General features: G+C 46.7%; 1 protein-coding gene and 1 long non-coding RNA gene across 3 annotated transcripts in view; one reads left to right on the top strand and one right to left on the bottom strand.

The window, feature by feature from the left end:
- The window catches only part of LOC131998994 (uncharacterized), a 76481-nt gene extending 55731 nt beyond the window's left edge, over positions 1-20750 (bottom strand). The window contains exons 1-2 of the long non-coding RNA XR_009398972.1: positions 20461-20750; positions 943-1060 (exon numbers count right to left, since the gene is read on the bottom strand). This is a non-coding gene — a long non-coding RNA (uncharacterized LOC131998994). The remainder of the gene's footprint in view (positions 1-942; positions 1061-20460) is intronic.
- Positions 19951-25013, top strand: part of SH3GL3 (SH3 domain containing GRB2 like 3, endophilin A3) — a 126637-nt gene continuing 121574 nt past the window's right edge. Inside the window, exon 1 of one of the 2 annotated variants that reach the window (XM_059371460.1) lies at positions 19951-20115. In XM_059371460.1, the coding sequence (XP_059227443.1) occupies positions 20071-20115 (45 nt within the window). In that variant the 5' untranslated portion in view covers positions 19951-20070. The remainder of the gene's footprint in view (positions 20116-25013) is intronic. The other variant, XM_059371459.1, reaches the window with a different exon arrangement.

The raw sequence follows: 25013 nt of genomic DNA, 5'->3' as shown, positions 1-25013 counted from the left end.
GCCTCCCTGGACACTAAGTCTTTTGCCTTCTACAAAGAGAGGCAGCTCATTCCTGTGGCTGTGTGGGCTGGGCTTGGGGTCGGAGAGGGAGGGAGCACCCAGCTCTTCCTTTCATTCAAGCTTTACATCAGTTCTGCTTTCTGCCTGCACCATGAACCCCCTATTCTCTCTCTGTGAAGGTGTTTGTGTCCTGGTTCCTGAACCTTCCCAGGCTTCTATCCTGGGAACCAGGTTGTCAGCAGTTTTGTTTCTTCTGTAGTCGGTCAGATTTCAGCCCGGACGGTGCCATTTCGTCAGCTGCATTCGCTTTCTCTAAATCTGGTTGACATCTCTGTTCCGGCATCTCTTCCCATTCTCTTATTCCTTTAGGGTCCTTTTGTGAGATTCTGGGCAGAGGCGGAGATAAAGGCTGTCTGCCTTGTTCAGCTGAAAAGCCTCCTTCAGTTAATTCTTAACCTTACGTGCAAGTGACAGAATCGATCTGTTTGGAGTATAAAGGGGTGTGTGGGGGGGAACTAATGGACTAGGTTCATCCCCACATACCGTTCATGAGTAGCAAGTCTTGTTCCTAGAGTTTAAGGGCACCCAACAGACAAACAGGTCTAGTTGTCTTCTTGACAACAGCTCATCCATGCTTGTTCTCAGTCTGCAATAATCCTGCTCTGGGCATGAGCGGAACTGGTTCCCTTGAGAACTCTTCCCAGCCACACAGCACCTCCACGCCTAGTCATTTTACCCCTCATCTTCTCCCGAAGTGGCTGCTCTCGCTACGGCCTTGGGTATACATGGTCAGCCAGTGGGTGGAGCTTTAGGAGTGGATTTCTCTGGTTTGCCCCATGCTGGAGACAGGGTGGAAGGAGCCTCAGATCCTGCTGGTGGGATGGAAAAAGGCCATTATGGTCATCTGGTCTCCAGGTGGATTATCTCAAATATGTCAGGTACCTTGTGCTGTCGGCATATCTGCTGGGTTTTATTAGCCTGAAGAGTGTCTGCCTTCCTTCCAGACTTGGGTTATACTGTGAACGCTCTTTTCAGTTATTCGACCTTTGGAAGGCACAGGCTGCAGGAAGAGGGTGGAGGAGAGAAAACCACAAAAATATTTCTTAAGGGTGAACAATTAATTTTGGAGGTATTAATCAGTATCTTGTGACCCCCTAATCCATTTATTTATTTGTTTAGCTTTAAAGTATAAATAAAAGATTTTTTTTTTATTTATTTGGGAGAGAGCGAGCACAAGCAGTGGGAGGAGCAAAAGACGGAGAAGCAGACTCTTCTCTGAGCAGGGAGCCTGATGCGGGACTCGATCCTGGGACTTCAGAATCATGACCTGAGCTGAAGGCAGACACTTAACCAACTGAGCCACCCATGTGTGCCCCTGTTATTTGTTTAGCTTTAAAAACAAAGTGCAATTGAGTTTAATATACTTATGAATCTTCCTTTTTTTTCATTCTAACCATCTGGGCAGGATTTACTAATTTGGAACAAATCCACCACCTGCTATAATTTGCTTAATAATTCCCTATGGTGTACTGAGTTGTGTAAGACTCATTTTTAAAATAGAAAAGTGGAATTAGGACACTTCAAAAAGACAAATCTGATACTTTGGGTATCCAAGATTTCTGTCAATTTGTTAAATATGCACTAGGAATATGAAAGTAAAATTAAAGAATCCTTAGAAGAAATGGGTAAAAAATAGTCACTGATATGATCAAAGGTAGAGTTAGACAAAATGAAGAGACATGAGACTATGTCCCAAATGAAAGTATAGGACAAAATCCACAGCAAGACACCTAAGTTAAATGGAGATAAATAATATGCCTAACAGAATTCAAAATAATGATCATAAATATAGTCATTGGACTTGAGAAAAGAGTGGAGGACTACAGTGAGACCCTTAGTAGAGAGAGAGAAAAAAGAACCAGTCAGGGATAAAGAACACAATAAATGAAATAAAAAAATACACTTGATGGGGATGCCTGGGTGGCTCAGTCGGCTAAGCGTCTGCCTTTAGCTCAGGTCATGATCCCAGGGTCCTGGGATTGAGTCCCATATCAGGCTCCTTGCTCAATGGGGAGCCTGGTTCTCCCTCTGTCTGCTGCTCCCCCGCTTGTGTATACTCTCCCCCCCCCCGACAAATAAATTAATTTTAAAAATACACTGGATGGAATAAATAGTGGGCCAGATGAAGCAGAAGACTAGATCAGTGACCTGGGGGACAGAGTAATGGAAGGTAATCACACTGAGCAGGTGAGAGGAAAAAATTATGCAAAATGAGAATACTTAGAGAATTCAACAACTCTATCAAGAGTAATAACATTTGCCTTATAAGGATCCCAGAAGAAGACAGAGAAAAGAGGGCAGAAAATTTATTTGAAGAAATAGTAGCTGAAAAATCCCCAAATCTGGGGAAGAAAATAGAAATCCAGATCCAGGAGGCACAGAGACCCCCTTACAAAATTAACCCAAGGAGATCCACACCAAGACATGTAGTCATTAAAATGGCAAAATGTAATGATAAAGAGAGAATTTTAAAAGCAGCAAGAGAAAAGAAAACAGTTACAAATAAGGGAAACCCCATAAGGCTTTCAGGTGACTTTTCAGCAAAAAACTCTGCAGGCCAGATGGAAGTGGCATTCACAGTGCTGAAAGGAAAAAAAATCTGCAACCAAGAATACTCTACCCAGCAAGGCTATCATTCAAATTAGAAGGAGAGATAAAGAGCTTCTCAGACAAACAAAAGTTAGGAGTTCAGGACCACTAAACCAGTCCTACAAGAAATGTCAAACAGGACTTTCTGAGTGGAAAGGAAAGACCATAAATGGGAGTGAGAAAGTACAAAGTACAAAAGCAGTAGAAAAAGTATATCTATAAAAATCAGCCAAGGGACTCACAAAATAAAAGGATGTAAAGTATGACACCACATACCTAAAACATGGGGAGAGGAATAAAGAATAGGTTCAAACTTAAGTGACCATCATCTTAACACAGACTGCTATGTGCATAGGAGGTTATACACAAACCTAAAGGTAACCACAAATAAAAAACCAGCAATGGCTATTTAAAACATGAAGAGAAAGGAATCCAAGTACATTGCTCATGAAAGCCAACAAATCGTGAGAGAAGAGAGCAACGGAAGAAAGCACCAGAGAAGAACTACAAAAACAACCATAAAGGGCACCTGGGTGTCTCAGTCGGTTGAGCGGCTGCCTTCAGCTCAGGTCATGATCCTGGCGTCCTGGGACTGAGCCCCACATCGGGCTCTCTGCTCAGGAGAGCCTGCTCCTCCCTCTCCCTCTGCCTGCTGCTCTGCCTACTTGTGCTCTCTCTCTCAAATAAATAAACAATCTTTAAAAAAAAAAAAACCCAACCATAAAACAAGTAACAAAGTGGCAATAAGTACATACCCATTAATAATTACTTTCAATGTAAATGAAGTAAATAAACAGTCCAACCAAAAGACATAGGGCGATACAGTCGATGAAAAAAAAAAGACCCCCCTATATGCTGCCTACAAGAGGCTCATTTCAGACCTAAAGACACCTGCAGACTGAACGTGAAGGGATGGAAAAGCATTTATCATGTAAACGGGAGTGACCAGACAGCTGGGGTAGCAATACTTTTATGGGATAAAATAGACTTTAAAACAAAGAATGTAGCAAGAGACAAAGAAAGACACTGTATAATCATTAAGGAGACAATCTGACAAGAAGATATAATAATTGCAAATATTTATGTCCCCAACTTGGGAGCAACCCAAAATACTTAAAGTAGTTAATAACAAACAAAGAAAGTGATTGATAGTAATACAATACTAGTAGGGACTTTAACACCCCACTAACAGTAATGGACAGGTCATCCAAATGGAAAATCAACAATGGAATAGTAGCTTTGATTGACACATGGGACTGGATGGATATTTATTTATTTATTTATTTGACACAGAGAGAGAGATCACAAGTAGGCAGAGAGGCAGGCAGAGAGAGAGGAAGGGAAGCAGGCTCCTTGCTGAGCAGAGAGCCCGATGTGGGGCTCAATCCCAGGACCCTGAGATCATGACCTGAGCCGAAGGCGGAGGCTTAACCCACTGAGCCACCCAGGTGCCCTAGGACCGGATGGATTTAAAAGATATATTTAGAACATTCCATTCTAAAACAGAATACACATTCTTTTCAAGTATACATGGAACAGTCTCCAAAGTATATCACATATTAGACCACAAAACAAGTCTCAACAAATTAAAAAAGATCAAAGTCAAATCATGCATCTTCTGATCACAACACTATGAAACTAGGAATCAACCACAAGAAAAAATCTGGAAAAGGCACAAATAAATGGAGGCTAAGTAACATGATAGTAAGTAGCGAACCAAGAAATCAAAGAAGAAATAAAAAAATACATAGAGACAAATGAAAATGAAAACACAACACTCCAAAATCTTTGGGATGCAGCAAAAGTGGTTCTAAGAAGTAAGTTTATAGCAACACAGGCCAACCTCAAGAAACAAGAAAAATTTCAAATAAATGATCTGGTCTTACACCTAAAGGATCTAGGAAAAGAAGAACAAACAAACCCCAAACCAGTAGAAGGAAGGAAATAATAAATATTAGACTATAAATAAATGAAATAGAAGCTTTAATAAAACCAACAGAACTCATCAGTGAAACTAGGAGTTGGTTGTTTGACAAGATCAACAAAATGGATAAACCTTTAGCCATACTCAGAGGGAGAGGGACTAAGAGAGAGAGGGAGAAAGAGAGGTTGAGAGATTAAATTAAACAAAATCAGAAATGAAAAAGGAGACTTAATTGACACCACAGAAATATAATAAGGAAATATTAAAAAAAATTGTATGCCAACACATTGGATAACCCTAGAAGAAATCGATAAATTCTTAGAAACACATAACTTCCTAAAATTGAACCAGGAAGAAATAAAAAATGTGAACAGACCAATTATTAGCAATAAAATTGAATCAGGAATCAAAAACTCCCAACACACAAAAGTCCAGGACCAGATAGCTTCACAGGCGAATTCTACCAAACATCTAAGGAAGAATTAACAATTTTTCTTCTGAAACTATTTTCAAAAATAGATGAGGAAGGAAAACTTCCAAAAATCATTCTATGAGGCATGCATTACATGATACTAAAACCAGATAGAGACCCTACCAAAAAAAAAAAAAAAAAAAAAAAAAGAAAAGAAAAGAAAAAGATAAAAAAGAAAAGAAAAAAAGAATTACAGGCAAATATCTCTGATGAACATAGATACAAAAATCCTTAATATTAGCAAATCAAATCCAATAATACATTACAAAAAATCATTCACCACGATCAAGTGAGATTTACTCCCAGGATGCAAAGATAGTTCAATATTCACAAATCAATCAATGTGATAAATTGCATCCATAGAAGAAAGGATAAAAACCACATGATCATTTCGGTAGATGCAGAAAAGGCATTTGACAAAGTATAACATCCATTCATGATAAAAACCCTCAATAAAGTAGGTTTAGAAGGAATACACCTCAACATAACAAAGTCCATATATGAAAAATTCACAGCTAACATCCTGCTCAATGGTGAGAAGCTGAGAACTTTCCCCCTAAGATCAAGAACAAGACAAAGATGTCCACTCTCAACACTGTTTTTCAACAGAGTACTCAAAGTCCTAGCCACAGCAATAAGACAAGAAAAAGGAATAAAATGCATCCAAATTGATAAGGAAGAAGTAAAACTGTCACTATTTGCAGATGACATCATACTCTATATAGAAAACCATAAATATGCCACCAAAACACTACTAGGTACTAGAAATGATAAATGAATCCATTGAGGTTGCAGGATATAAAACCAATGTACAAAAATCCACTGCATTTTTACACACTAATAATGAGGCAACAGAAAAAGAAATTAAGAAAGTAATCCCATGTACAATGATACAAAAAATAATAAAATATCTAGGCAGAAAATTAACCTAGGAGGTAAAAGACCTATACTATACTGATACTATACTGATGAAAGAAACAGAAGATGACATAAACAAATGGAAAAATACTCCACGCTCACGGATAGGAAGAACACATGTTGTCAAAATGGCCATACCACCCAAAGCAATCTACAGATTCAGTGAAATCTCTATCAAAATACCAATAATATTCTGTATTATAATATTCACAGAAACTAAAACAAATAATCCTAAAATTTCTATGAAATCACAAAAGACCCCCAATAGCCAAAACAATCTTGAAAAACAAAGCCAGGGTATCATAATACCAGATTCTGAAATATACTACAAAGCTGTAGTGATCAAAATGCTATGATACTGGCACAAAAACAGATACATAGATCAATGATACAGGACAGAAAGCCCAGAAACCAACCCATGACTGTATGGTCAATCAATCTTTGGCAAAGCAGGAAAGAATATGCAATGAGCAAAAGACAGTCTCTTCAACAAATGGGTGTTGGGAAAATAGGACAGTTACATATAAAAGAACGAAACTAGACCACTTTGTTACACATACACAAAAATAAGCTCAAAATGGATTAGAGACCCGAAACCATAACAATCCTAGAAGAGAGCACAGGCAGTAATTTTTCTGACATTCGCCATGCAGCATTTTTCTCGATACATCTTCCGAGGGAAGGGAAGCAAAAGCAAAAATAAACCACTAGGACTCCATCAAGAAAGCTTCTGTGCAGCAAAGGAAACCATCAACAAAACTAAAAGGCAACCTAGGGACCGGGAGAAGATATTTGCACACAACATATCCGATAAAGGGTTAGTGTCCAAAACATATAAAAAACCAATACAACTCAACACCCCAAAATAATTCAATTAAAAAGCAGGCAGAAGACACGAACAAAGATTTCTCCAAAGAAGACATCCAGATGGCCAACAGACACATGAAAAGATGCTCAGCCTCACTCATCCTCAGGAAAATGCAAATCCAACCTACAAGGAGAGATCACTGCACACCTGTCAGAAGGGCTAAAATCAAAAACACAAAAAAACAACAGGTGTGGGCGAGGATGTGGAGAATAAGGAACACTCATGCATTGTTGGGAGGAATGTAAATTGGTGCGGCCATTGTGGAAAACAGAATGGCAATTCCTCTGAAGTTAAACACAGAACTACCCTGTGATCCAATAATTTCAGTACTGGGTATTTACCCAAAGAAGACAAAAACACTCATTCCAAGGGACACATGCACCCCTATGTTTACTGCAGCATTGTTTACAATAGCCAAGACATGGAAGCAGTCCAAGTGTCCACAGATAGATGAATGCATAAAGATGTGATACACACACACACACACACACACCACACAAAGCAATATTATTCAGACATAAAAAGAATGAAATCTTCTCGCCTGCAACAGCATGGATGGGCCTAGAAGATATTGGGCTAAGTGACATGAGTCAGAAAGAGACATGATTTGACACCTGAAACTGATACAACACTGTAAACTATGCTGGAATTAAAATAAAAAACTTAATAATTTTTTAAAAATATTTTATTTATTTATTTGTCAGAGAGAGAGAGACAGAGAGAGCAGAAGCATGGAGAGCTGCAGGCAGAACAAGCAGAGCAGGCAGAAGGAGAAGCAGGCTGAGCAAGGAGCCAGATGCAGGACTCGATCCCAGGACCCTGAGATCATGACCTGAGCCAAAGGCAGATGCTTAACCAACTGAGCCACTCAGGCGTCCCAATAATTTTTTTTAAAGTAGAGGAAGCAGAAAGATGTCAAAAGCTACCCAAAATACCTCCAAAAGAGTGGACAGGCATTCCATGGACAGTTGTGCAGGTTGTGGCCTGGACAAAGTGTCCGGCTACAGAAGCAAGCTTACACTCCTCTCTCCAGGTTAGGTATCCATGGGAATGCACAGATGGTACTGGGGAGTGGGGCAACCCTGAGAGCAGAGGCTACTACATCATACGTGAACTACAATAGATCATACAATTCTACATTTTGGGGAAATGTATCCTTAGGGAATTGACACTTTGGCTTTTAGGCTCATGAGGCTTCTCAGGGGCCCTCCAGCAGGTGGGGAACTAGATTAGGTGGTACCTGGTGCTTTCCTGCTAGACATTTGATCTGGCTCTTATGGAGGACAGAGAGGCAAGCTCGGGACCTCCAACCCTCGGGCTGTACAGATGTGGCCTGTTCAGAGAGCCAAGGAGGCTCTAGGTACTCCGAGAAACTCAGGTGTTTCAGTCTCCTTAATTAAGTTATTTGCAGGAGTCTGAGCATCTAAGTTTTCAAAGGTACTTAAAATTAGGTCCCGCCTGTGTCTGGGAAACGAGCAAAGGCAACCCCCCCCCAAAAAATAAATCAGAGGGTCAAGACTGTGGAAAAGGTGGCCTCACAGATCTCAGGGGAGCGTCCTAGCACTGTCCCAGAGGGGCACAAAAAGGCTGAAGTTATTTCCCTGAAATTAAAGGCTTTGGAAGTGAGCGGGGTCCAGGTCTGGCACATGAGGCATGTGCTGTCTGTGGGGAGGGGCTGACCTCGGTAGGGGTGGCGGGGGTTGGGGTGGGGGTCGGGGGTGGGGGTTAGTTACCTGCAGGAAGGGGGAGGGGAGAGCTCCTTGCCCTCACAGTCAGCGGGAAGAAGGGAGGAACATGTGGCCTCCCAGGATCATATTCAGGAGGAGATGAGGGGTTGCAGGGAGCGCACACCAGATGCACTCAATTTTCTATATAAAAATCAGGTGAGATCATCCAGCAAGTGTCAGGGGGGAAGGGCAAAGCAGAATGGAACACAGAGAGAAGACAGGCGTGTTTGAAGTTTTTAAGCCTTAAATGTGTTGCACAGCGGTGGCCAGGATTAGGTAATTGGTGATTTATTTTGTTTTTCAGCAGAAGTGATGGATCTGTGGAGAGAATTCGGGGCGTTTGTTCGTTGTCACGCACTTCAGCATCGCGATTTAATTCCTCTTCAGAACGGCGGCCACGCGTGGTCGAGATCTTTTAAAGTTAGGAACTTTATGCATTTTTTTTTTTGTCTCTAGAAAGATCACATATTTTTAAAAATAATTTTTAAAATTTTTATAAATATGTAATGTATTATTAGCCCCTGGGGTACAGGTCTGTGAATCGCCAGGTTTACACACTTCACAGCACTCACCATAGCACATACCCTCCCCAGTGTCCATAACCCAACCACCCTCTCCCAACCCCCTTCCCCCCAGCAACCCTCAGTTTGTTTTGTGAGATTAAGAGTCACCTATGGTGGGCTCAGTGGGTTAAAGCCTCTGCCTGGGTGGCTCAGTGGGTTAAAGCCTCTGCCTTCGACTCAGGTCATGATCCCAGGGTCCTGGGATCGAGCCGCGCATCGGGCTCTCTGCTCTGCAGGGAACCTGCTTTCTCCTCTCTCTCTCTGCCTGCCTCTCTGCCTACTTGTGATTTCTCTCTCTCTGTCAAATAAATAAAATCTTAAAAAAAAAAAAGTCACTTATGGTTTGTCTCCCTCCCAATCCCATCTTGTTTCATTTATTCTTTTTCTACCCCCCAAACCCTCCACGTTGCATCTCCACTTTTTCATATCAGGGAGATCATAGGATAGTTGTCTTTCTCCGCTTGACTTATTTCGCTAAGCATGATACCCTCTAGTTCCATCCACGTTGTTGCAAATGGCAAGATTTCATTTCTTTTGATGGCTGCATAGTATTCCATTGTGTATATACGCCACATCGTCTTTATCCACTCAAGAAAGATCACATTTAAAGAATATAGCTTAATGCTTTTTCACAAAGTGAAACCTCCTACATGTCCCGCCCCAAGAACAAGACAGAACGCGAGTGGTCCCCAGGAGACTCCTGGGTCTTTCGGGTCACGACGGGAAGCAGCACCTGATTTCTAATGGCATAGATCAGGTTTGCCTAAAACCAAATGAACTTTCAAGTCAATGCCTTCCTGTTCTTCCAAACCATAGGTAAGATCTTAAGTCATTGACTTCTCAAATGTTGTGGGATGACAGGGTTTGCTGGGTTCTGTAGTCTGCAGTGTGAGTGAGTGAGTGTGTGTGTGTGTGTGTATTCGCTTCTTCCAGAAGCTTGCTGCTGGTGAGCTCACAGTCCATGAGGAGGATGGCTGATGACAGGTGGGGACACACCTGACCCATCCCCATCACTTCGTCTGTGTGGGAGGAAGGCAGAGGGTGCGTGCAGGTAAAGGTCAGGAGTCAGGAAAAGTTGCAAGGATGGTTCTAGTCAATCCAACACATACTTACGAAGACTTTTTTCCCCCCTAGCTCAGACTCTTATGACGGAGAATAAAGCCACAACTCAATACAGTAAGTGTCACATAAGTGCACAGAGCAATCCAGTCTCTAAATACACAGCACAGAATACCAAGTGAATATTCCTGCATTACCGTGCTCAGGTAGGGACAGGTACCAGCCAGCTCACAAACTCTGGCTTTTCTCCTATGACCGTATGGGACTCTTCGTGAAACTTGCGCCTGTACTTCAAATATCAACTCCCACAAGACAAACTCTGATTCCTCTCTGCTGGCCCAGCCCCCAGCATAAGGCCAAGTACACAGTAGGCGCTCAATAAACGTGTGTTATGTGAACAAGCCCCGGTGATCTTAGAGCAAGGGTGTTTAGATACACAGAAGTTCTCTCCAGGCTGATGGGTGGACTTCTGAGGCCAAAGCTTGAGAGGCGGGTCAGCTGCACCATTTGGGGGGGGGGGCCCTTCATCATCTCTGAGCTTGGTCTTCTCCTCCTTGACCTGGAGATCGTGCGTATCTCACAGGGTTGCGTGAGGGAGCATGGTGGGTCTGGCATGTCCCACCTGCACCTCTCTCCCTTTGCATGTTCAGGGGCCGCCTTGGGCCTATGCCGCGGAAGGGAACCGCGGGCCACTGGTCCCAAGCTTTGGGCGTGGGGGCACGTTCTACTCTCAGGGTAAAATCTGGCAAAATCGGGCTCAGAATTCTACACCTAGCCGGGCCAAGGTGATGACAAATAATATTAGCTTCTGAAGTTTACCAACAGAGCCGCTGAGCCACAAAAGAGAAAATCACACCCCCAAGGTCAAGGGAAAGAACCTTCCGGAAACTCAGCTGTTTCCAATCCAGCCAGTTCATCAAACACAGGAGCTGTGGGCCGTGCATGTTCACGACTCATAGGACAAATGTGTGTGAGTAAAGCTGCATCCTGCCTCTCGACCAGACTGCCATTTACCATCTTGCAACTCAAAGTGAGGTCCCTGGACCAGCAGTGTTGGCATCGCCAACACTGGACAGAAATGCAGAATCGCGGGCTTTGGGGCCTGCTGCAGACCTAGCGAACCAGAGCCTGCATCCTAGACAGATTCCAGCAGATGCATACACACGCTGCAAGTCCAGAAACTGCTTTAGAGAGCTGTGGGATCCGGTACAGGCCAACAGTAGTAGCTTAAAGCTCTGCTGTTTCGCTGAGAGCCCTACTGCCCCCTATAGGCCATAATCACAACAGCAACGGACTGACTGAAAAAAAGACAAATCAATCCAGGGACGGATGCTGTAACGCTGTATAAACTTTCCTCTATGATCAGAGGTACATATAGGAGTGGTAGATTCTCGAAATACCAGAGGCTAACTGAATGCTACATGTGTAACCACGGCAAAATCCCAGGGTTAAAGGGAAACGCAATTTCTTCCCTCAAGGGCAGTAAAAATAAGAAACAGGAAGTCAAACTGGAGATCGACTTTTCCCCAGAAAAAGGGAAGCTCGCTCGTAGAAAAATAGCTCAACCCAAGTACTCTTTGCTAGCCCAGAAAACATAATTTTCTTTTCCTTTTTTAGGGTTTCATTTAACTAATCTCCACCCCCACCCTGGGGTTCGAACTCACCACCCTGAGATCAAAGGTCGCACACCCTTCCGGCTGAGCCAGCTGGAGCTGGAGAGCCCACAAACATTCGTTTCTTAAGACTGAATGTCTGTGTCTTCTCTATGGGTTCTCTTAGAATAACAGTGATCTCCAATTCCATAACCATTGCTAAGTCCTGAGAATTGGTGTCTTTTACAAGTATTCATTCAGCACAATTAAAAAAAGGAATTTGATTTTTTTTTCCCCCAGGAGGAATGGGGACGATGGGCAGTTACAGTGTTAGTCCCAGCTGGTGCCTGGAGTTGACCCGGAGAGGGAACACGTGTGAGCTTAGGCTGATGAGGTCTAGGGCTAGTGAGGGTCCACAGGCTTCTCTCCCACCCTGTGCAGTGCCCAGGAATCACGCCATGCACACTAACAATCCTGAGAAGAAGTTCTCACATACTTACAAAGCTTCCTACAAACCCTGTGAGGTCAGTGCTATCAACTTCAAGGTCCCCCCCCCAAGAGCTAGTCAGGGACAAGGTCGAAACCAGATGGAATTTCCCGCCCAGCCTGCCCCTGGAAAAACCCTGCTTCCTGTGCTCCCCACGCTGCGGACCGTCCGGGCAGGATTCCAGCTCTGGCTGCAGAGCGAACTCACACCTGTCCCTGGAAGTCAGCATCCGCGGGACCATTGCTCCTGTGACCTTGAATATGCAGCACGAACACCGACACCTCACATTTCCTTGGCCCCTCGATGCCATCCACGTCCACCGCAACTTGTCCCTGACCATCACTCCCACCTTCTGGCTAATCTACAGCCTCATTTTTGGTCATTTATTCATTCCATGAATATTCACGTTTTTCGAGAAGCTCTGAGACCCTAGATGTGAAACCAGGAAACAAAGGGTCAATCAATGCAGTCCTCATAGCTATTGGCTACTAAGCGAGGGTGCTACTTTTTACCCAGACCTTCCTCATTTGCTTTCCATTTGAGGCGTGTCCCCTCCCCCCACCCCCCATCTCCTCCTTCGGCTGCCTCTAGAAGAAGCCCTTTCCTTGCTGCGGGCTCCACGTCTCAGGGACTGTCTTTGCTGCACATTGAGCAGAAGAATGGATCTCGGTTTGGTCCCCGGTGCTCTCCTGGCCCTGGGAACGGTGCGCTGACTACGGCAGAATCATCTCTTGCCCTTCTTGAGATCAGCTGTCCAACACAGTGGCCAGTAGCCACAGGTGGCCATTTAAATTTTAGTCAAAATGAAATAAAATGAAAGACCGGGAGCAGCGGCGGCCGACTCGTAAACGCCGGATGGCGACAGCTGGTTAGCACTGGACAGCACAGACAGAGCATGTCCATCGTCACAGAAAGTTCTACTGCACAGCTCTGCCTTAGAGCTTTTATTCATTCTGCTGGCGGAGAGAGATGAGAAACATCTGAAACAGACATTATGAGGGTATCAGGCGGAGTAAAGAGTGATGAAGGACCCCAGAGAAAAAAGGGACAGATAGTGATGGAATTGGGATGCATGGGCTGGTATTGTGACCACTGGCTCTAAGGGCCATCTCCTCTTTCCTGACCCTCCTCCTCAGGTACCATGACCGGTGACCTATTCTCATACCTCTGGCTGAGCCCACCATGGAACAGCCCTTCCTGCGACTCATACAGAAGGAACCAGAGAGGGTTCCTTATTCACTGAAGCCCCAGATGTGCCCCAGGACCTCAGGTATCTTAACCCCATCCAGATGAGCTGCTGTGACACGGCTGGAGGTACAGGGTGCTTTTTAGGAGCTTTAACACGTGAGGAAAAAGACGGGTCAGGAAGCGCCGTCTAAAATGCTCACGGCTCCTGAGGATTGTCTCTGCCACTTCTCGCGACCACCACGAGGTGGCAGCACTAGCTCACAAAAGCCGTGGCCGCCGCTCTCCTCGCTCCTCCCCAAGCACAAAGCGAGCATCCCTTTATTAGGAGCATCCCTTTATTTCGAGGGAAACAGAAATCCTCCGGGGGTAAGTGTGAACATGAAAATGGCAACCATGTAATTAACAAAGGCTAATTAGAAGAGCGGCATGACCCAGAATTCTAACCGCCTGTGCACAGAGTCCAGAATAATGGAGAAATGCAGGTGATTCTGCGATGTGTTGAGTTGAGATGATCCCCTCCCCTAAATTTTGTTTTTGCATCAACGAACACACTCCAGTTTTTTTCCCTCCTCCACATTTCAAAGTGAGAAGACGTCTCTTGCCTATTTTTTTTTTTTTTTGGAACTGACCAATTGGTTTTCCATTAGCTTCACATAAAACAATTAAGTGAAGAAAATCTATACGTTTGTCCCCAGTTGCGATCTTGCAAGTTCAAGGCAATCTGCCATGTTCAGCATCTGGGATACATCATGTCTGCTCTGTTACCTCATCAATGGGCACATATCTTTCCCAGATGGACGAAAGAAAAGGCCTATGAAGTTACCAGGAATGCAAAAACAGGCTCCATGCTCTCAACTTCCTGCTGCAGCCAGGTACCTGGGGACGGGAAACGGAGGGGAAGCCCGCTCTAGGTCTAGTGTGTCTGAATACGTGGCCTTCTGTACACACGTGGCCAAGCGGCCCAAAGCCACACCCATGCATGCCTGAGCAATCCCGGATCCCTCTTCAGAAGGGCGTCTGGGTGAGAGCTTTCTTGAGGAAAAAGGGAGAGAGAGACAAAGCTAGAAATAGAGAGGTCACGGTTAATCTAACATTTTAGGGTTATTTAAGACACCAGGGTTTGAACTCAGCTCTTCAAGATCTGCCTAGAACTGCAATCTGGAGCTTGTGTCAGGCCACAAGTTTAATGACATAAAATTCAAGGCAACTGGGTGATATAAATCCATGTTTCTTTGTCCCCTTCCCCTCACTCGCCCCTTTTGGTATAAGACTGTCCTCTAAGGACCACGGATTAGGAAGCAATATATATCAATTTGCAACGTAGAACATTCCAATCTTTCATGCACTAATTCTACTTCTGGGAATTCAGTCTAAGGAACTATTGCTAAATACAGAAATCCTAACACGGAAAAAGATGTTTTGTCAGCATTATTTAAATCATGAACAATTTGGGGAAAAAAACTTTTAAATTGAGCAATAGAAAATAATCAAATTCAATGATCTGTCTACCTAATGGGTTATTAAGTCATCATGGAAATGATGTGGGTAGACCAGACAAAATATAAAATGCTCCTGTAATGAAGAGAACAAGAAAAATCACGGTTGTGACAGTATGTTTAAATTTTGCATAGGAAACAGACTATGAAAGGAAAATATGCCCAAATATTAAGAGCGTTGTTTCGACGGTGATTACCAAGGTACATTTTCCTTTCCAATAGTTTCCAAATTGCCTTTAAGTGTTATTCTACAATGGGAAATACATGCTTACAAAAACATTTATTTTGAATTTGAAATAATTTCACTGTTCTTTTATCTCACGTTTCAAACTGTCTTCTCCTCATCTCTGCCTCCCTGACTTAAAACCAACACCTTGCGGCTCAGTCTCACTCGGGTTGATATTCTGTTTCCCATGAAGGACAGTGGACTCTGGTCTCCGCTGGAAACTTCTCAGACTGCTGGGGCCAGAGCACGAGCTGGTCTAAGCCGAAGGAGGGACGAGGAAGACCTGGTCCGGGGGCCCCAGGCATGGCTCGTGCTAGTCAGGCTCTGGTTTCCCCCGAATGTTTGATTATTGACATTGACAGAGAACGTAAGGTCGTATATTTTACAGAACGGTGGTAACCACTGGTGGAGGAAAGATGAGAGAGGTGTATAATTTCCAAAAGAGTAAAGAAAATCTGAGTCAACAATTAGATTCTAGTGATAGAAGGAACTATTTGAAGGGAGACAAAAGCAACCACCAGATAACATGGCATAGCATGAAAACCCAAGACCAAATATATCCTTTTCCTAATAAATGTGAATGCTTTAAATCTTTCTAACAAAAGGCAAAGACTTATTTTGGCCCCTAAACAAAGTTAAGCTTTATTGTTTATAAGAACGCATGCCTGAGACACACAGAGAGGTCAAAAGGAAAGGACACATCCTTGGAAGATGCCAAGAGAGTAGGTCTCGAATGTTCTCACCATTAAAAAAAAAAGATAATTATATGAGGTGATGGAAACACTAATCTCATTGTGGTGATCATTTCACAATTTTCATGTTATCAAATCATCACACTGCTCACCGCAACCTTACGCAATGTCATGTATCAATTATATTTCTATAAAGCTAGACAAAAGAGACCAAAAAAAAAAAAAAAAAAAGACCAGTTAAAATACACGAAACACAGAAGAACAAAAAGTAGGGATACAAAAATTGATATGTAACGAGTAAAATAGAAACAAATAGCCATAAACAGGACAAAATAGGTTACCTTCTATGGCCAAAATTCCCACCCACAAGGAAGATACAACAGTTGTAAACATGGGCAGGATACTGTAGCCCTGAAACACATCAACAGCTCAACTCCCAAATGTAAGCAAGACACTGTAGACCATGTTCTCCGTCTTCCATAAGGGAAGGAAAAAAAAAGTCAGGATACAGAGCATTTGGAGGATATGTCCGGAAGACTTGATTTATGGGATACATAATGGGATATGTCATCCTGTTTAGACATTAATCAGTATGCATCCCTCCCTCTTCACCCCTACCCAGGGCTCTCCATTCCCACCCACACAGGAGGCATGAGTCACTCACCACAGGACAGACACAAAGAGCACAAATCCTAGCTGCCTAAGCACAAGACAGAGAAATGTCAATGCACACCAGCATAGCACTTGGCACCAGGGAAGGTCAAGGGGATGCAAGAGCCAAGTTTGACAAGAAAAGGAACAAGAGAACGCCCCAACCTCTGCCAGAACGTGGGCCATCTATCCAGAGTGATGACACAACCACGGCATCCTTCCTGTCACTGGCCCATGACAACCACCAAATGCCCAAAGATTCTGTAGGTAACACTGATCGGGGATTCAAGGCCCTCCTGCTGATTTCTTCTCCTGCAGGTGACTGTCCAATAGCCCAAGAGATTTGTATCCTCCTCCCCTGAAGAGACTGGAGAGCTGTGGGCCCTTGGGTCACTGGAGGGGCTACGGTGACCTGAAGGGCAAGCCTTGAACGGGCTGCTGTGGCTCCTGCTAGCATGAGTCTGGAATCTCATTCAGAGCTCGGACCTTCTGGAATGTGCGCTCCCATTATGGAGACAGAGAAAAACTGGACCATAGAAACAGAACACACAGTATGTCTTTGTGGTACATTTATAAAATGTAACATAAAGGGCTATGAAAAAAAAAAAAACCTTTAGGACATGTTCTTTGACCATAGTACAAGTCTAGGATTTAACAGACAATAAATAAAACCAATGCAACCACCTAGAAAAGATGAAAACAAAACAAAACAGTCTTGAACATTTGGATCAAAGAGGGCATTAAAACTTCAAACACAAGTTTACTTAGAAAATAATCAGAAGAACTATATCCCATAATGAGAAAAAGGCATGAAGCTGAGCCGTACTCAGGAAGAAAATTCATACATAGCCTTCAGTGTGCTGATCATAAAACATGAAAGACTAAGAACAGAGAACCCACAGATTCAACTGAAGAGACGGAGGAGTCCCCAAACAAAGGTTAGTGGGCATTTGTGTTGCTGGTTTTTTTTTTTTTTTTTATATTTTTTTTTTGCCCCGGGATGTGGCGGGGTGTCTGCTGTGGGGGGGGGGGGGGTCCCTCAGGATGTGGATTTTAGACATCGCGAGCCTGGGTGCACCGTCTAGACTTAGCCAATCAGACGCTACCACCCTGCACTCTGCATCTCATGTGGGTGCCTGAAAGAAGCAGGGAACAGCTTAGCCTTCAGCCTGGAAGCCACAGCCAGCTTCGGTGGCCAAGCCAGCCCATGCCCCTGAGCTGCCCCTGGACATGCTGGGATCTGACCCCTGAGATTCCACGTTCCTGTGCATGCCCCCACGTGGTACCCTACGCGCCATCAATCTCTGGGCCCGATGCCCTTCTCCAGTCCATTCTGCTCCAGCTCACACGGGCCAGGGCCAGTTTCTTCTGTTATAACGTCAGTCTCTTGAGCAGAACAGAAGAAAGCCATGTATGAGGAAGAAAGAAATCAACGATAGGAAAAAATCTGTGGCGATGATGAGTAAGCTCCAGGACCAGTCTGAAAGACCAGCGAAACTGGCAAACCTTCCTGGGAGTCTAATCGCTGGGAAGTGAGGGTCACAAATACTTTTACAAAGGAAGGAAGGTACAGATTCTGAAGTTTAAAAATAATGAGATATGATGTACAACGGTGTACCCAATTAAATTAAGAGATGAATTACCAACATTGACGGGGGGAGGGAGGGGACTTGAATACACTATCAATCACGGAGCAAACGCCAAAAATTGTTAAAAAAAAATCTTAAAACAACAACAACAACAAAACACAAAAAACCTCCTTCCCAAAGGGCACAGAGCTGGATTGGTTAAGGGCAAGTTCCTTCAGACCTTTCATTGACTGGGGGGAAACTTGAATATACTATCAATCACGGAGCAAACGCCAAAAAGTTGTTTAAAAAAAATCTTAACAACAAAACACCAAAAAACCTCCTTCCCAAAGGGCACAGAGCTGGATTGGTTTAGGGCAAGTTCCTTCAGACCTGTGCTATTTAAGCCATCCTGGGCCGTGGAGAAAGAAGCAGAGCAGCATGTACTGGACTAGCGCAGACAAAGGGGCCCCAACTCTAGTCCCTGCACCCAGCGGACCTCAGTGTCAGTTTCCCCTAGGGTGGAGCGCGCAGTTGACTGTTCTGTGGACGGGGCACCTTGCCACTGCTATCCTGATTCAGCCATCTCCATTGTCATGGATGTATGGCTGGTGTCAGCCACCTGTAGGCCAGTCCAGTCCATTCGGATTCATCCTTGGGGGGCCGTCTCTATCCCCCTCCCCTCAGTCCACCTGCTCCCCTACCAGAAAATGAATGCTTCTGCTCGCTGCTGTCCACGCCCTCTACGGGGTACAGGCAGGTGCAGTTACCCACGAATCGTCAATGGAATGAAGTCAGGGACAAGGGAGTCCTGAGCTAATGGCAAAGGATTTTTCCTTGGAGAAACGCATGACGCCAAGAAACAGCAGGTGCAAAACGGAAGCGCCCTGGGCAAACCATGGCTCTTGGTCATCCCAGATGGGACCTGTTGAGGGCTCAGAAAAGAGGAGCTCCTCTCTTTTAGGGGCAGCCTGGAGGACGAAGAGGTTTGTTTCTTTCAGTGTTAAGCGTGGCAAAGAGTGGGTTGGGGTCTATAGAGCCATGGGACCTTCGGAGGCAGGGTTCTGCGCTGATGCTGACCTGGTGGGGGCAGCTCTGGCACAAGGAGTCATGGGACGCTCCAGGCCCGGGGCTGGGCCTCAGCTGTGCAAAATGAGGCTGGAGAACCTACGCAGCTGGTAGGAATTACCGAGGGGGCGGGATCCCGCCCGTGGTGCGTGTCGTTCCCCCCCCCCCCCCCCCCCGCTCGCCCCCCTAAGGAGCGCGCACTTCACAGCTCCTTGGAGCCCCTTCCCCTTCATGCACGTGGCCGTGGGCTTCGCGAACACCGTATTTATCAGCAAATTACCCAGTAACTGCTGGGCCCTCTGGAAGGCCACGGTCATGTGGGCGGACTGCACCCAGGGCACCGCGTGGGGGCAAGCAGCAGCAGCCTCGCTGCCCTCCCCCTCCGGGCGCATTTCGGTCCCCTTCGGCGGACTTGGGAGCGTCCCTGCCTGAAAACGGACACCTACCCAAACTGCGCCCGAGGGAGGCGGTGTGGCCCCCGAGCAAACGCCGGTTTCGCACCCAGTCCCAGAAGCACGCGAGGTGCGCCCTCCCTCTGCAGCCGCGGCCACGCCACAGCCCCCGGCCCGCAGGGAGCCCCGCGTGGGCCTGCCCTCCGCACCCGCGAGCTCCCCACGCCCAGGCCCCGCGGGTCTCCACGCAACAATGAGGCGTGGGCGGCCCCGGCGGCCTCATTTGCATACCGCCGCGGCTCGGCCAATGGGCTGCGCAGGGGCTTTGGAACGCCGTGTTGCCATCTGCGTGCGCGCGTGTGTGCGAGTGTGACAGCCGCGGTGGCCGTGGCCCTGGCCGTGGGAGGCGGGCCCGGCGGAGCCCAGCCGCGCGGGGACCGGCCCCAGCGCCCGCTCCCCGAGCGCGTCGCGGCCGCGCGGCCCGGCGGAGTCCGGAGACCACCCCCCAGAGCCGGCCGGGCGCAGTCGCGATGTCGGTGGCGGGGCTGAAGAAGCAGTTCCACAAAGCCAGCCAGGTAGGGAGGCGCGGGGAGGTCGGGGCGTGGGGGTGCGGGGACCCGGGGCCGCGCTCCCCCGCGGCTTTAGGCCTCTGGCGCCCCGAGGGGCCTCTCTTGGGGCGCGGAGGTGTAGCGAGGGCCGCCCGCTCCCTTCGCCGCCGCCCCCCGCCGGCCCCCGCCGCCCCGGGCCCGCGCTCTGCCCCGAGCGCTGTCACTCGGAGGGCTTCCGTGGGCCAGGAGCAGAGGTGGCGGGCCGCGGGGGCTGGCGCGCGGGAGAGGGGCGCGCGGAGGCCTGCGCGCTGCGCTCGGCGCCGCCCCCCTACCCGCGCTGGGCGGGGGACCCCGGGGCCGCCGGGCGCCTACCTGGAGGTTGGGAGCCCTCGCGGGCGCGTCTTGCAGCCTCGCGGTGGGTCGGGCGATGCCGGGTCCGGCGGGCGCCTGCGGGTGGACCCCGCCGGAGCGCGCCACGACCCCGGGCCGGGGCTCCCCATGGCGGTGCCTCGCCTGCGCGCCGTCCTGGCGGCGCCGGCCGGGCCCCTGCTCCTGGAGAGCCGCGGTCTGGCGCGGAGACGTCGGCAGACGCGTAAACAAACTGTTAGACGCACCTCCACGCGCAGAGCGCGGCAGACAGCACGGTGGGGGCGTCTGGGAAAGCTTCCCGGAGGAGGAGACGCGTCTTTGGGGAATTAAGTAGGAGCAGGAATTGTGGGTGGGGGTGTGTTTGTGTGTGTGGAAGGGAAGGGGGAAGGGCGTTCTGAGCGAGGAAACAGGACAACAGGCAGGGAGGCATGAAATTGCTGTGTGTGCGTGAGTGTGTGTGTTGACGACAAGCAAATTTGTATTCCAAGATTGCGGTCTCTTCCGGCCATGGCACAGCTCACACTGTCGAGCCTATCCCACCTGCAACCCTGGTTTTGTTGCTCTGCCTCTCCCTCCTCCTCTCTCGCCCCCTCCCCCACCCCCAATTTGGCTAGCACCAAGGAGGACCGATTTCATACAGAATCCACATTTATGAGATCTTAAGCCACGAATTGGAAAGCAGCTGCGATTAGAGGATTCTCTTTTTCTAGCCTCAGTCTCAGGCTGAGGACACTGCGGTTCCCTCACTCATACCTCTTCTGTGAAGAAACTGGGGGATGCCCAGATTCTGGCTGGGGACCCTGGTTGGACAGTGGTGCTGTGTGCAGGGTGATAAGGAGTCCTGAAGGAGGGGCCTGCTGGGTGTACCCATCGCTGGCCCTGGGCTCTTTGAAGGGTCTGGGGCCATTCAGATGTCAGTGGCCTCGTGGCCGCTGCCCGCCTTGATCTGGAGACCAAGGGGGTGAGGCCAAGACTGGAACTGTAGACTTTTGGGGATTTAAGTCCTAAATGGACATTAAAAAATGTAAGTGCAGGAAAGTCAAAAAATGCTCGATGAGCTAAATTTAGGCTCTGGGGAGCAGCCACATTTGGGAATAATGTTTAGCCCAGTCCTTGATAAGCAGTGTCCACTCAATAAATATTTATTGAATAAAGGAAACTTTTGGGGTAGAAGAGCACAGGAAGGAAGGAGCTGGTAGAATGTCAGAGAGAGAAGAGTGTGGTGGAAGCAGGGTGGGGGGCCTTTAAAGGCAGGAGCAGTGCGGCAGGTGCTGCTGTGAGCTCAGAACTAGAGCTTGGCTGGGCACTGGGGGACTAGTAGTTTCTGGCTGTGCTTGTTACACTGGCTTCCTTAGCTCGGGCCAGAAACTGACCATTTTTGAAGATTTTCATTCGTTTGGTATGAACTCAGAGATGACAAACTCAAGGGTGATCCAGGTCGGTCTCTGACCCCCAGCCAGTGTGAATGTTGAGGTCTTAGAAAGTTATTGGCATTGGAGAAGTGTCATTCTGGTGATGTCATTGAGTTTAACCACCGGTCATCAGCCCCTTAAAAACAAAACAAGAGTGGATCTCATTTCGACCGTTTTGCATGAGCTGAGGTCTTTTGTGCATTTATCGCGGGAAAGAAAGGAATCACAGATTCTCTCTGCGATTTACAGACCACATTTTGTGGTCAGAGTGTCTAGTAGATAAGTTTTTATCTGTTCTAGAAGTCTTTTTGCAAGGGGAAATCTTGCAAGGGGACAGATTTGGTGGAGAAATTAGACCGGGCTTAATAGAAGAGGGAGCATGAGAGTAGAAAATGCCAGATGTTCTTGTCAGACATTTTAACAGCGGGTTTTAATTCACAAGAATCTTTCCAGGGCAGGGGAAAGGGAGTCCCCGATGATGTCAGTGGCTTGATCATTCCCAGGGATCCAGGCCTGGCTGTGCTACTGACCAGCTCTGCGACCGTTGGGAACGTGACTTGACCCACCTAAACCATAGTTGTGTCTGTACCTTGGATTAGAGGATTTGGAAGCTGTGTCTCTGTTCTAACATTGATTGTAGTGACGCACAATTCTGTGACTATTGCGAAAACCGTGGGATCCACCTTTGTGGGTGAATTGTAGGGGCTGTGGGTTATATCTCACTATATACCTCCCCGTTCTGAAATCTTAAAGTCGTTCAGAAAAAGATGATAAAGTAGATCTTTCACAAATAAAGGAACTAGGACCATGGTGACTGATGACGATTTTTCTCAACAACAGACAAGGCAAAATAACTTACAACCTCCTGATAACTGGCTCTTCTTTCTTGGTGTCTTACTCCCCTTACATTACTGAGAATGGAACTGTTCACTGCAGGGATTATGCCTCATTTCGGCAGCAGGTGGAGACCGAAAGGAAAGAGGGAGAAAATTAAGGAAAAAGAGCACAGGTGGCGTTGATCCCAAAATCTAGTTGATTCTCTTCCTCAGTGTTTTGACTTAGAACCCAAGTGTCCCTCATTCGTAATTCCTCTTTTTGCTCTTCAAAGGATTTTTCAATGGACCCTCCCAACTGGTAGGGATATAGCATGAATTCTTAGAGATAAATACAGAGAGCTTAAAGATGGCCTTGTGGTTTCTTATCAAACATGGTGCCCCATGAATGAACATGCAACTCAGAGTAATTACATCAGGGGTAGCACTCACTGATTTGTATTAATTATGCTTAAGAAGGCCTAACTCATGGTGGTTTTCTTGACATGGTGGTTCTTGTTGGAGCGGGCCGGGACACTCAGGCCACCCCTGTATTCCCTCTGAGCTGAACTCTGTGTGAATAGCCATATTCTTTCTCTCTGGACTTCCCGAAGACGTGTTCCCCATCCCAGGGAAGTCTAGGGAGCGTTTCTCTTTCCTCATTTTCTTCTTCTTTCTCCAGATTAACCATATAGCGATGACCCTGGGTGGTGGAGACACTTGGAGGCTTCATGTTCAAACAGTTCTTTTTTGAAGGGGGGGCGTTTTAACTCCCCTACCGTTTCTCTTTTAATGCATTAGCCAGAAAAAAATGATGAGTGGTCATAAGGGCCTAGAGATTTTTCGTGTGACAACCAGCTGCCCATACTGGCCATTTATGGGTAAACACTTCAGAGAAGGCCAGTCTTTGTAAATTACGAGACTCTCTAGGGAGGCAATGAATGCATCTCGTTTCACTGTCTTGTTGGAGAGAAAGATGAAAATGCACTTTACAAAATCCATAGTGATTTATTTTTTTTCTCTGAGATGCAACAGAAAGTGTATGATGCTAAAACATTGCCCCTTTCCACATAGATGGCTTGATAAATTCATCTGTAAATCTTTGTTTTTTTTGTTTTTTTTTTTTTTTAATTTGAAGTCCAGGAGCTAGAATAGATGTCCAAGCCAAATTGATTTTGATTTTTTTACACAATAGAATCCAAACATTTCTTAGCCCTGGTGACTCCCCCCCCCCCAAAGTAAATGTAAATTAGGGTATCATTTGCTTGGAATTTGATTTTAAAAAAGGCATTTAAAAGCAGGGATTTGGGGGGGGGGACTATCTTTTTCAGGTTAATTTTTCAACTTGATTAACAAATCGAGTGTAAATTGTATTACCCAAAGTTAAGCATGTGGGGGATCAGGGGTCTGTGGTGGAGCTGATATTGTCCTGCTGTACCCAGAAAACAAACTACGGGTAAACAGAACTGATACACTATTGGATTTGGCTAAGTAGTAGGAGAACACACTTTGAACATTCTACACCATCAAAATGCGGATGACTGGGTTTTGCATTTCAATAGAAACCCGGGAAAGTGTTGAGTTGGGGGAAGGGTCTGGGGGGGAGGACCTAGCACGAGGTACTGTGCCATTGTGACTGCGGTTGGAGTTCTGTGAAATGCCTTCCCAGGGAGCTCTTGCTTGCAGTTCCCAGGGTCTTGTCCGTATGTTGTGAAAAGAGATGGGGAAAAGCCCTCGCTTGGTCTGAGATCCTGCTTCTCCCCTTCCCAGCAAAATGTCTGGAGAACATGGTCGCCCCATTTCTACTTTCTGATCGCCTGTTCTTAGCCGGTTCCTGCCGGCTGTCTTCTCTGGCGCTCTGAGGCCTAGGTCTCCCACGAACCCCCCCAACCCTTGCCCCATCTTGGGATGGCTTCCCCACCTGACTCTCAGCAGCCTGTGACCCCGAGGGACGCTGCTCCTCTCAGAGCGCCTACACTGGCTAGGTTTTCCTCTTCCTGATCTCCTTGCTCCTTCGCCGCCCCTCCATTCCCCGAGAAGCCCTGGAGTGCCCCAGGGCTCTGGCTTGGACCCCTCCCCTTTGTCTCAGCCTACGCCCCGCCAACGTATTTTCTCTCCAGCCTCACGACGTATAGACGATCCATACATTGGTTCCCCTGGGATGGTATTTCTAGTCCAGACGCTCCTTCTGCATACAGACTCCCGACAGACTCCTAGGGGTCCCCTCTCCCCCTGGATATTTAAAAAGGCTCTCAAACTGAAGCCATCCAGACTTGACCTCTGGATCCCCCCCCCCCCCCCTCCCCCCCCCCCCCCCCCCCCCCCGCCCCCC

The sequence above is a fragment of the Mustela nigripes genome, chromosome 13, assembly GCF_022355385.1.
Source record: "Mustela nigripes isolate SB6536 chromosome 13, MUSNIG.SB6536, whole genome shotgun sequence".
In the NCBI taxonomy this organism is placed as follows: domain Eukaryota; kingdom Metazoa; phylum Chordata; class Mammalia; order Carnivora; family Mustelidae; genus Mustela; species Mustela nigripes.
Note: the sequence above shows the minus strand (reverse complement) of the source record. Positions and strands in the feature narration are given on the sequence as shown.